Source organism: Euphorbia lathyris, chromosome 3 (assembly GCF_963576675.1).
Source record: "Euphorbia lathyris chromosome 3, ddEupLath1.1, whole genome shotgun sequence".
Lineage (NCBI taxonomy): Eukaryota > Viridiplantae > Streptophyta > Magnoliopsida > Malpighiales > Euphorbiaceae > Euphorbia > Euphorbia lathyris.
The window spans coordinates 89,527,715-89,540,594 of NC_088912.1; the positions used below are offsets into that span (position 1 = coordinate 89,527,715).

General features: G+C 32.2%; 1 protein-coding gene and 1 long non-coding RNA gene across 4 annotated transcripts; one reads left to right on the top strand and one right to left on the bottom strand.

Annotated features, from left to right (window-relative positions):
- Window positions 1-1,773: 1,773 nt before the first annotated feature.
- Window positions 1,774-4,083, top strand: LOC136222042 (uncharacterized). 3 transcript variants are annotated; one of them, XR_010685473.1, is made up of 3 exons: window positions 1,774-2,060; window positions 2,689-2,855; window positions 3,368-4,083. It is a non-coding gene; the product is annotated as an uncharacterized lncRNA (long non-coding RNA). The 3 variants fall into 3 exon arrangements; XR_010685474.1 differs by having other exon boundaries at window positions 3,381-4,083; XR_010685472.1 differs by lacking the exon at window positions 3,368-4,083 and having other exon boundaries at window positions 2,689-2,917.
- Window positions 4,084-4,796: 713 nt separating this feature from the next.
- Window positions 4,797-8,291, bottom strand: LOC136223515 (GDSL esterase/lipase 2-like). The gene is made up of 5 exons (XM_066011553.1): window positions 8,018-8,291; window positions 7,657-7,787; window positions 5,682-5,900; window positions 5,229-5,481; window positions 4,797-5,139 (listed from the first exon to the last, which is right to left on the bottom strand). Exons 1-5 carry the CDS (start codon window positions 8,289-8,291, stop codon window positions 4,904-4,906), a joined length of 1,113 nt encoding a protein of 370 aa, XP_065867625.1. The 3' UTR covers window positions 4,797-4,903.
- Window positions 8,292-12,880: the final 4,589 nt, after the last annotated feature.

The following is a 12,880-nucleotide window of genomic DNA, read 5'->3' on the forward strand; positions in this document are numbered from 1 at the left end:
TTCTATAATATAATTTATAACTCATGTTCGAAAAAACATAACACGTGTTCTAAAAAACATAACGTATGTTCTAAAACATATGTCGTACGTTCTAAACTTCATAGTTCGTGTTTTAAAAGTTAAAATATATGTTCTAATGTTTGTTTTAAAAAATATATAGTTTGTGTTCCAAAAATTAAGCATAATGTTCTAAAAAAATCAGTAGATATTTCGATCGTTTTTTCACTTGTTCTATAATATAATTTATAACTCATGTTCGAAAAAACATAACACGTGTTCTAAAAAACATAACGTATGTTCTAAAAAATATGTCGTACGTTCTAACTTCATAGTTCGTGTTTTAAAAGTTAAAATATATGTTATAACGTATGTTTTAAAAAATATATAGTTTGTGTTCTAAAAATTAAGTATAATGTTCTAAAAAATCAGTAGATATCTGGATCATTTTTTCATTTGTTCTATAATATAATTTATAACTCATGTTCGAAAAAACATAACACATGTTCTAAAAAATATAACGTATGTTCTAAAAAATATGTCGTACGTTCTAAACTTCATAGTTCGTGATTTAAAAGTTAAAATATATGTCTTAATGTATGTTTTAAAAAATATATTTTCCTATGTAACATAAATTACAAAAATATAAAGGAATTAAATAAATAAGAAATTAGAGCATGTTCTTGAATTTTTTTATTAATAATTCATTATTATGCACATTTCTCTTTTTTTCTATTAATAATTCATTATTATGCATATTTAATCGATATTAATAAGTGCATGCGCCAAATATTAAACAAAAAATAATAGAAGCTAAAAGGGAGATGGTATATTAATCAGCGCGCGAAGTAATTTACAAAAAGAGCAATTGGCTTAGTGGTAAACAACATGGAGTGTGGGTGAATAGGTCCTAGGTTCAAACCCCCTAATAAGTAGTAGCATTTTTTCTTAATTTTCCTACTCAAAACTACGTAGTTTTGGGTGGTTCTCACCTAAGGTGAGTTCTCACTTAGGGGAGGGTTCTCACTTGATCCCTCCCCTATATATATATATATATATAGAGAGAGAGAATTTTTAAAATGGTGCAACGCCAAAAGCAATTTTATCCCTAATAATTTTATTCTTGAAATTGACCCAATTTATCAACGTTAGAGGTAAAATTGTTCTTTGTTTCCAACATTAAGGGTAAAATTGCATAATTTTAGACGTTATGGGTAAAATTGCTCTTTACCCAAAATGTTAGAGGTATTTTTGCACCTTAATTTAAATATATATAATCAAAATTATATTTAATAATTGATGTATTATTGAAAGTTTTTTTTATATAGTTTGATGCTTTATAAACCATAGTGACATTTAGTGGTGAAGCTCTTAGCCTAGTGGTTGAGAGCTTACCTATGCCTTGCGATGTCATGGGTTCGAATCACATCCGGACCTGGTGGAGATTTTTCTTTCTTCTTTAATGTAAGCGCATTGCGCAAATTTTTAAAAAAAAAAACCATAATGACATTTATTTTTCAAGAGAACAAACTTGAGATAATTGAAAATGAAATAAATAGAAATTTGAGCTAATTAATTTAAGTCAATTAACTAAGAAAATAATATAAACTAAAATGATTTAACTAATTGAGTAATTAAAAGAAATGGTAGAAGTTTGGCCGAAATTGATAAGAATGACTTAATTTGTGCAATTTAAGACTATTAGAGCCAAATTAAAATAAAATAAGATAGAGGGGTAATTTTGTGATAAGGAAGACTTAAGCATAAATTTGCATATTTAGGTTCCTGACCTATTTTTACACAGCAGCCACACTCTTCCTTTCACTTCATCTTCTTCAACCGAAGGAGTGAGCAGCAGCAATGGCGGCCCGCCATTCACAACCGCACCGTTCCTCCTGTCGTTCGCCTTCGTTGTCTTTGTTCCTTCAGCAGCGCCGCCATCCTCTGTTCGCTGCTGCCTGAGTTCCGGTCGAATCCGCCGTTTGGCATCGTTTACTCCGCCTCGCCCAGGCAGACCGCCTTCTTCACCACGACTTCCTAGAGGTCTGCTCGCCGGTGTTGAGGTAAGGTTCATTTTCTTAGCTTTGTGTTTAGTTCGACATGCATCTCCGTTTCTTCCCTGATTTTTTTTTTATTTTTCCTTTCCTAAATACTGAACTGCGTGCCTATTCTCAACATATTTGAGAGAAAGAGGAAGAAGCTCAGATCCGATGAAACAGGGTAGATTCGGTTTGAAATAGGAGAAAAAAGATGGATCTATTGATTGTTGGTTTATTAGGCTTTTTTTTTAGTTTTTTTAGTTTCTAGTTTTTGTAATGTTTTATTAATTTTTCTTCAAAATTTACACAATACCTATAATCAAATAAAAAATCAGTTTGCCTGAAACATTTTAAATGCTAGTTTATTAGGTTATTTTAAGTGTTTGCTGAGTCCAAATATTTGTTTGTATATTAATGAAGTTACTGGTTTTCTGCTTCAACGTGTTGTTATACTCTTGGAAGCAGTTTGACTTAATACAAACGATATATAGTGATAAACATGAAATTACATGATTTTAGATATAGTGTGGACACCATTTTCTCTTTTTCTCCTTTTCTGATTGTCTTATTTGGGTGCATTTTTTCTATTTGCTTTACATCATTTATTTTGTTGATGTTTATTATTTAGTTATGCTTGTGATGTCATTCGCAGTAGGCAATGGATCGCCGAAGCTGGAGAAGAAGAGAAACGAAAAGTCTAAAATAACACATGGAAGAAAGAAGCAATTGAAAAAACTTAGGGTGAAAGATCAGAAGGTTGCAGAAGAGAACTCGGTTCCTAACTTGAGCTACTAGCTCCAGTTACGTATTGAAGCTGTAGTGAGTAGCTTGAAAATTTTGTCAAGAATGGTTTATATTTGAGACTTCTTGGTGTTTGGTTGTTTTGGTGATTGTTAAATTGTTTGATTGTGTTGCGATCAGTTTGGGATTTGTTAGAATTTTTTGTTTCTTAATGTGCTCTTGGGTAATCTCGTTTAATATTAATTAAAGAAAAGGAAAAAAATAGAGCACCTGCTTTAAAAATGCTAAAAACAAGAACATTAGGGTCGGTTGTTCGTAACAACCGACTCTAATGTTATTATCTTTAGCCATGGTTGTTATAATAACTGACTCTAATGATCAAAGCATTAGAGTCGGTTGTTTTGTAAAACCCTCTCTAATGCCCCTTTGGTCATGGTCGAACAACCGTGGCTAAAGACGCCAAGCATTTGCCACGCCCCCCTTTGGCCACGGTCGTATAACCGTGGCTAATGACTGTAAATGACTGTGGCCGTAGGCCATTTCTGTACTAGTGCATGTGGTTCGGTATTTAAAAGGGTCAATTTATACAGGGTTGTTTTACAGAAGTGATGGAGATTTGATACACATGGAGGCTTATTGTGACTCTGACTGGGGAAAATACAAAGGAACATGAAAGTCTGTGACAGGGTATTGTGTACTTTTTGGTCAGAATTTAATTTCATAGAAGTTCAAAAAGCGGGGCACAATGAGCAAAAGTTCTGCAGAAGCAGAATATAGAGCCATATCCACTGCATCATGTGAGCTCAAGTGGTTATCATATTTGGTGAATGAATTTCAGTATCAACCATAGCTGCCTATCCCTTTATTCTGTGATAACCAAGCCGCAATACATATAGCAACCAACCCTGTGTTCCATGAACAAATGAAACATGTAGAGATTGATTGTCACATAGTCAGGCAGCACATGGAATCAGGTTTTATAAGTACATCTTATGTCAATACATCACAACAGCTAGCGGATTTGTTAACAAAGCCTTTAACAGGTGCTCAAATGGCATCGACATTACATAAAATGCAGTTGTACACTTATGAAGTTATAGCAGAAGCAAACTGGATATAAAATTCCAAGAGATGAAGTTGAAATTGTCAAGTAACGTCGAGGCTCATTACCGTTGTATTTTGTACACATATGCAGTTTGTTAAGATGCCCCTTCTTCTTATTTGTTCTCCTTGCTCTTCTCCTGTTCAAATACTCATCTTTTCTTTTATTAATATGGCGGGTTTGACAGTTTTTGGACCATGGGTGCTCTTCCCGCTCAAGGTCTGTCTCGTCCCAATTTCTATCAAAAAAAAAAGTTTGTTAAGATGCCACCCAAGAAAAATACAGGTCAAGGATTACCCGTTCCGGAGTGTGACGAAAATCAGAATAGGAACCAAGACGAAAACGTCCACACAAATGTACCCCAATGCTATGTTGCCGAGGTCGTGAGCTATTTGGAAGATGTCCATTGGACATCAACGCGACAACCGGACTTCGATGCATTTTTTGCACGACAAGATGCCCATATGCGCAAACGTAGAAAGGCTTGTAACCGAGATGTCACAAAATGTTAAAGTTCAAATCGAGATGATGCAAGCTTGGAGACAACCTAATTTGGAAAACATGATTAATAATCTCACTGACGAGATGAATAGAATCCCGGATAGGTGTACTGAAATTTATGCTAAAAATTTGAATTCTCATAATGTTTCATATAACACAAGGGAAGACATTCCTCAGGCGACCCCTATAGGCTAAAAAAAATGAATAGTCTCGTTTTCAAGTGTTATTACTTATTAGGCTAAAAAAATTGCATCAAATTGAAAATATTAAACTTAAAACTTAATCATTTCTTACAATTAGAATAAATTTGTATATTGAGATCTTACTATGTCTAGTGTAATTGTTTATGTGGCACAATGAATATACTAAAATTTCTCCAAATAATGAGTAAGATGAATTTTATTCTTTGCAAGTCATGAATGTATACTAAGGTTACATAATTGTTGAGCATATATATCGATTATTAGGAAAGGAAAACAAACATGAATTGGCACAGACAATTGATCATACATATATATATCTACTATTCATGAGTCATAACCAGTGTTTTAAGATTGTAAGGGATGGTGTCATTATCAGTTCCACTCCAAATTATATCAGAAAGCTGGTTATACAGCTTTTCAGTAGGATGAACATAATCAAAGAAGACATATTCACTCACATCTTCACATACTTCATATCCTTTCACTAATCCACAGCTTGACAACATTCCTCTGTATACACCAGCTCCACAACATGCCATTTTGGAATCTTTGAACCCTTCATAATATAATTATTTTATAGTTCAAATTTTATTCAAAAAAAAAAAAAAAGAATGAGGTAACTTTGTAAGGGGAAGATAGACATACCATATTTCAGAGGATTTTTTATTCTTTCAGTTAAAGTTGTATAGAAATCAAAATATGAATACTGGAATTCTTCTAGCTGACTTTGTAGCTCTTTGAGTAGTTTAGCAAGTGCTTCATTGTGTAATTTTATTATAACTGAAGCTACTTCATCACAGCCACCTTTATTTTGTTCAAAAGCTCTCAGATTTGGTGAACAATCAAAAGCTCCCATCCCTATAAATCCAAATCTCCTTCCTCCAATCTTGTAAATATCCTGAAATTAATGCCCAACAATAAACATAAAAAGTTACATACATAATGGAGCACTAAGGAATAATGGAGACAGAACTAGAGGCTAAAAGAATGTGACTTGTGCCAAAGCATGTGACTTGTACCAAAACGGGTACAGTTAAATTTGTAGAAACTATATTACCTTTTTTTTTTTTTTTTTTTATGAAATAGAAACTATATTACCTTGACAACAGATGTAAGATTACCCATTACTATTGCAACATAGTCTTTTTCAGAAAAGGATTTAAACACAGCTGAAGGTGCTAAATAGTCATTTCCTTCAATGCTAATTAAGTAAATGGCTTTGGACAATAATTTGGTAGTTTCTGCATCCCCTATTTGCTTCCTTATTTCTTTCTTTGTATTCTTCATTTGAACCACTTGAGTTTTAAGATCAACTACCTATATCAAGGAAAGGTGAAAACACATGTAAAAAATTACTGTAACACAAATTAGGGCTCTTACATTTGCCTTTCTAAATTAATTTGCAAACAACTTAATATGTTTTAACAAATTAATTTAATATGAGATGCATTAGTTGTTTATAAAAATGCTATAAATTATGATTGGATGAGGTATTACTTGTTGGATAAATAATTACTTCTATATTAAGAATATTAGATTCTTAAGAAAATAATCTATCTGTCAATGTTGGATGTCATTAACCAAAAAACAAAACGAACACAGAAAATATAGGAACAATGAAAACAGAAAATTAAAGGCAAAGAGTTAGACAAATCTGAGCAGTTTTCTTAAGACGATGTCGTCGCTATTGACGATCATTACGCAAGCGAACTCAAACCGTGTGTAGACTCGTTATCACCGGAGTAGGAAAAACAAGAACACTATGAACAGATTGGGAGCATAAACATTCAAAGAATATTTATTTTATCAACAACTTCAACAACTTTTCAATAAGGATATGTCTTTTCACGAACGAATATGACTGTACACGAACAGACACGATTGTTTATGTATGAACACGACTATTCATGAAAGACATGACTATTCATGAAAGGAGATGTTTGTTGGTATTTAAATTAATATATAATTTTATTCAAAATTTTCCAACATTACTTATAGACATTTTTTAAGGCATTACTTACGGACTTATTCTTAAAAACCAAATAACAAGTTGACTCTTCGATTGCTTTGCCACGTTCCCGCCTTTATTTTTTTTTAAAAAAATTTAACAAGTTAACTTACTAAATTATGCCAAAATTTCATTTTGGAAAAAGTTGAACTAGGAAAGAAAGAAATGGTAGTAAAATACAATCATGCCTTTAATTCAATTTTTGCATCATTAACATGATGTTCTCTCAACTTCAATATGAGATATGAAAGTTTCATAACTTCCACATATACTAACATAAAAATCTAAATAGCCATTGACCATTATAAATACCGATTGATAACATGAACTTCGGGTGAATCTTGCTCTTTAAGAGGCATTATGTTAGTAATTTGATGCGGACATCCTAACTGGGATCAGTAATAACATGCGCCTTGGCGGACACAGAGGTTCTATCTAAGAGGGCGGATCCCCTGGACACGCCCGATGCGGCATCCTAACTGGGATCAGTAATAACATGCGCCTTGGCGGATCTCCTCTCGGCGTTCCCACAGAGGTTCTATCTAAGAAGGCGGATCCCTTGGACACGCGAGCGGGGCGGATCTAGGCGTACGCCATGAGGCGTACCAACAACTACACTGGGCGGATCTCAAGTTTACTTCCTGCCGAAGGAATTCACCAACAACCTCTGACGCTCCGTACCTGCACCTCTGTACCTGTTGTCTGAGCGCATTACCTATCTTACCCTCTTATTATTAACTGTATTGTAACCCTAGTAGGGGTAGTCCCTGTCCTTTGCTTATCTTTTAGAGGTTGTATTTAAACTCTCATTTTGTAAGGATAAGGCAACTTTATCAATCAAATATTCTTTCTCTTTGAGAATTAAGGTTTATACCTTGTTTATCGGGATTCACTCCTTCTAGTCTAGCTAGAGAAGAAGATCTTTGTTGGTTTACGATTAAAACCTCCATTTATCGCTTTTAATCTGTATCATAATTTTAAAGTTGAAAAGCTATCGTGTTAATATATATCAAAGTTGAAAGACTTTTATGTTCGTTTTAAATTCTTGGCATTTCTTCCACATACCCTTCCTTCATATCCTTGATGGGTTTCAACGAGAGCACCAGCTCCAGCTGAAGCAAAGTTTGCCCCATCTGTGAAGTCATGATGACCAGGATGTAGATATGGTGGAATCAGTGGCAACTTCAGTTTCTCAGCTACAATAAAACCCCAAAAGTTCATTATAAAGTCAGGCTTTATCATCAAATGAAAAGTGGAAACAACAAAAGTTAATAGGAATTGATAATTAAGAATGGATTAGAAGTTGTTTATACTTTTGAAACCCCTTAAATCATAAATTGAGTTAGACATCAGAACGGGTTTGCCAACAGTCTGTTTAAAAGTTGTTGAGGAATTGATAATTAAAAATGGATTAAATGTTGTTTACCAATAAAATCAGGAATGAGTCTGCCATCAGAAAATCTGCCAGAAGGATAGTGAAAATAAGTTGTGCCATAGGGTGTGAAATTGGTAAGGAAAATTGGATTATGGAGGTAATTATTGTTTCCCACATCGAAAAGTGAATCCCCAAAGATAAATAAGGCAATATGATTCTTTTTCAGTACTGTGTTTTGATGAACACATGAATTTTGAGTGGATGTTGAAATTGATATGAAACAGAAAAACAGTAGGCAAAGATAATGGGATCTTGAAGTTTCCATGTCTGCTATCTACTTCTTCTCTATCCTTTCCTTCTCTTTATATTTTCCATTTTGTGGAATAAAGGGTGAAATTGCCTTTCAAGTTCGCATGAAAGGGTGAATTTAGTTAAAATTAATTTTTGAGTATAAGGTACATGGTGAAATTAACCAATTATCAAATTAGTGCTTGAAAATATATCAAATTATAATGTTTACATTATAATACATTGAATCTATTTTTATACTTAAACATTATTATATTCTACGCAGCGGCAGAACGCTTTGACAGAAATAAATTTCGGATATATATTATTTACATAAATCCAATTTTAGATAAGAATTAATTGAATTTAGAATTTTAATTCTATTAAAAATTTTAAAAAACTTTTTTTCCTCATGAAATAATTAAAGTAAGTAATAAAATGTGAGAAAAATAAAAAGAAGTCAGAACCGTACTAACAAATCAAATCTCTAAAAATCTCTCGAAAAATAAGTATGGATAACAATCAATTAAATTTAGAAACTCCTCGAAACAGATACAAAAAACCTCACTCTATCCCTCAAAATAGTATTAGTGCATTGATATTTTGTACTAGCGCATGAAGTAATGTGACCGAAAAGCATTTTGTAGTTGCACAATATATAATAGTTTTAAGTATCAAAATCGATTTTATGTATAAAAATGTAAAAATGATTTAGTTTGAGTATAAAAACTATATTATACTTTCATGGCTGATTTGATCCTGAGTTAATTTGACCGTTTATGTCAACTTTAACACTAAATTAATACTGAAAAATTGATTTCAACTAATTTAACCTAGATGCAAATTTGAAGGGCCAATTTGATACATTTAGTATTATTTTGATCAATTATAAAATAATAGTTCAAATTAAACCATTAAAAAAATGAAAATGTTACTATATAAAAAAAGATATATTATAAACCGAGTGAAAATATTTTTTTTTTCCAATGGACATATTATAAACCAAGTTAACCAGATATATTATAATAACAATAAATTGTGAAATTTCTCTGAAAGCTCATTCTTTTCAATTTAGTGGATTTCTGTCAAAGAAATAAGATATTGGTTGGGTGATGTAATTACTCTCATATTTAATTCAGTACCACTCTAAGGAAAGTAACAAACAAATGATGAGATTCTCTTAAATCATTTATTTATGAGAAAATTATAAAATTGGATTAAATGGAATACTCATTTATATATTTAATTCATTTACCTAATCTACTACATATCTAGACTATATTATTGTGAGTTTCCCAAAAATACCTCAACCTTTTATCTTCTCTCTTCTCATTTCTCTTCCTTGCACGGTTTCTCTTCCCCTTCACAGACCTTTGATCTTCCTCTCTTCCTTTATACTACGAAATCTGCACCATTTTCTTCATCACCGTGTCTTTCTCTTCTTCCTCTCTTTATCTCTTGATTCTTCACCTTCATATTTTTAGAAAATTAAGTCATGGTTCTTCATCTTCTTGTTTCTTCTCGTCTCTTGGTTTCTTTCTTCTTGTGCGGATTGAAGACATTGTTATTCGACGTTATTTTGAATGTTTTTCTGCATTTATCATATGGTTATTGACGATTTCAATAGTAAAAGGCGAAAAAAATGTAAGCATCTACTATTTTCTCTTAATTTTTTTTTCCAGAAAATCACTTCGCGAAATGAGTTTTGCGAAGGTATACGAGGAAAAAGAGGCTGAAACGGATGATTTTACTTCGCGAACCAGATTCCGCCAAGTCTGCGAAGCGAAATGTTCATGATTTTTATCTTAGCAGACTTCGCGTATTCTGCTTTCGCGAAGCCAAATCGTCCTTATTCTGTTACATTTCTCTTTGCAGACTTCGTGTACTCTGCTTTCGCGAAGCCAAATCATCCTTTTACTGTTACATTTCTCTTTGCAGACTTCTCGTTTTTTGCTTTCCTAAAGCCAAATCGTCCTTTTTCTTGCTAACTCGACTTAATTTTTGTGAAAGTGGTTGAGTACAGTTGTATTGGGATGTAGGGAGGTGGGATCCTAGCGATTTTTTCTTGGATTATTTTCTAAAAGGAAAAATCACCACAAACTTTGGATTCAATTTCTCAAACTTGGGGTTCCATTTCTCATCTCAAAGGGACACTTATTGATAAGTGTCGAATTCACCAAAAATAAACACATACTCTTGGAACTAGAAAACTCTAGTAAATATGGAGCAGGATCGAATCCACAGAGACTGGTCGAATTATAACTTTTTGAAAGTAACAATTAAAAGTAAAAAGGCGGGTTTGGTTTGTGGAATGAATTGAATATAAAATAACAAGTAATAATTAAATAAATGAGAAATATGTATGAGAAAGATTCTAGCCAGAGGTTAGGTTCGAGTCTTGAATTGAACAAATTGATAAATTAGCTAGGGTTATTAAAAAGCATTAACAACCTATCTCTTCTTACCATTTAGATAATCAGGAAACATTCACTAATTACCTCTAATCAATCAAACAGTTCTAAACAAGCTTTAGAATTTAAATTGATTGAAAGCATTAAATATAAAAGAGATACTAACTCTACTCAATAATCACACAAGCGGGATTATTTAAAGCATATTAATCTCAATTCACAACATAGATTAAAAGCTTGTCCACAATTAACTATGTTATTTGCTACTTGTATCAGATGATTTAAACAATTATGTATTTAAAACATCTAATTAGCGAAACGATTGCAGGTAAATAATCAAATCAAGGATTCAATTAAATCATGCAATACGAATAAGAACAGAATAGAAATCAATTACTTGAAATAGATGAAAAAGATGAAGTACAGAATGATCTCATTGTTTAAGACCTAAATCCTCTAGCTAAAAGTTGGAATTCAGTTCACCATGGAAGAGAGAATAAAACGCAAAAGCTGAAGAAGCTTGAAGAAGAATGATGTTGCTGGAAGAAAAATATGTCGATGATGAAAGATGATGATCCCTGATTCTCTGTTTGTCTTTTAAAACGTAAAATCCACTCTTCCCACTCTTCCACCTTCCACGTTTTTTCTCTTATGAGCAAACTAAATAAATGCCTATAAAAATCTAATAATAAAAATCATATATAGAATTAAACTCTCATTAGGATTCTGTATTTTGAAATCCTAATAGAATTAAATCCTATAATAATATCTTAATATAATTAAAATTAATAATGAAAATTACAAATAGTAAAAATCATGAAATAAAAGTTTTCTAATCATAATTTAACTCTTAAATTCGGACTGGTCCTTACCCATAGACATGGGTTATGACAAATAAACTTTTTAGTGAATAATTTGCTTCTTTAGCATGGCCTAAGCTACGAGCATGGGTTAGGACCTCACAGATTTCTCCAATTTCACTTTAAGCTCCATAAAATTAGCATTTTAATCTCCAATTTGAATTGAATCTCCAAAAACACCTATAAAACACAAAACAAGATAGATAAGCACTAATAAAGTTAAACTAACATTAAACTAAAGAGAATTAAGATATAAAGATGTACATAAATATGGACACATCAATTATTACACTGTTTTGTTCCTTCCACTTCTGGGATCTAGGGTTTAGGTTTTGAATTATTCTTGCAATCTTGTTGTAAATTTTGATAATGTTATGATTTGAACGTTGTTATTCTTGCAGTCTTGCTGTAAATTTTGATAATGTTATGATTTTAATATTAGAATTATTGTTGCACCCTTGTTGTTATGCCTTTTTTTGTAATATATCACTTCGCATATTTCGCAATATGCGAAGTATGCGAAGATAATACTGCTTAAAAACACGTTTTTTACATCGCATATTGCGAAATATGCGAAAATGAAAGTTATTTTACGAATTAGTATTGTCTCAGGTTATCACACATCAATTATTTTCATAATTTCAATTATTATTGTTCGAGTTTAGGATTTTGGAGAGAGAATTTTCAGTTTTTTATCAAAATTATAAGAATGGCAAAAAAGTCCACATGAGGGTGGTATTTAGCAACCACTTAAAATATTACAAATTTTAATGATAACAAGTTTTGTTTTGTTTTGTCTTGTTTCTGATAACAAGTTTTGTTTTGTCTTGTTTTCGATAACAATTTTTATTTTGTTTTGTGTGTTTTGCTTCATAGCATTGTCAAGTAGTATCGAGACTATGTCTATCAATTTGAGTTGGTGCAAGCGGAAGATATGATTGATGATAGATATCTCAATTCTGAGCAGGTGGATCTAAGATGGTGTCTAGTTGTTAGATTCATCTCTGATGTCTGACAGCCGGTTACGAGGAGAATAAGACGACCAACTAGAGATGGGTTCTGGGCAGAATTTCGCTACAAGAGAATAAAAAAAAAATTTGTTTTCTATGTGATTTTTTAGACCATACAAATTTCTCATGTCCAAACTTTTATGATTCGATTGATGAAGAAGTTGAAAAGCTCTATGGCTCTCATATGCTTGTTCAGACCGGAATGAAGAATTCCAACAAAGATGCAAAATGGCTAGTTATTGAGGTCCAGTCAAACATCAGTGGCGGTGATCAGGGAGTGGTTTGTGGAGTGTGGTGGTAAGATCCAAAAGAAAACTCTCATATTTAGTTGCATTAATGATGAGA

Bases quoted from the DNA above. Each gene is read 5' to 3' on its own strand.
- LOC136223515 (XM_066011553.1), bottom strand. From the start codon at position 8,291: ATGGAAACTTCAAGATCCCATTATCTTTGCCTACTGTTTTTCTGTTTC. The intron at 7,788-8,017 runs GTAAACAACATT...GTTTTATTGTAG, and splicing joins ACTCATTCCTGATTTTATTG to CTGAGAAACTGAAGTTGCCA. The intron at 5,140-5,228 runs GTATGTCTATCT...TATATTATGAAG, and splicing joins AAAAAATCCTCTGAAATATG to GGTTCAAAGATTCCAAAATG.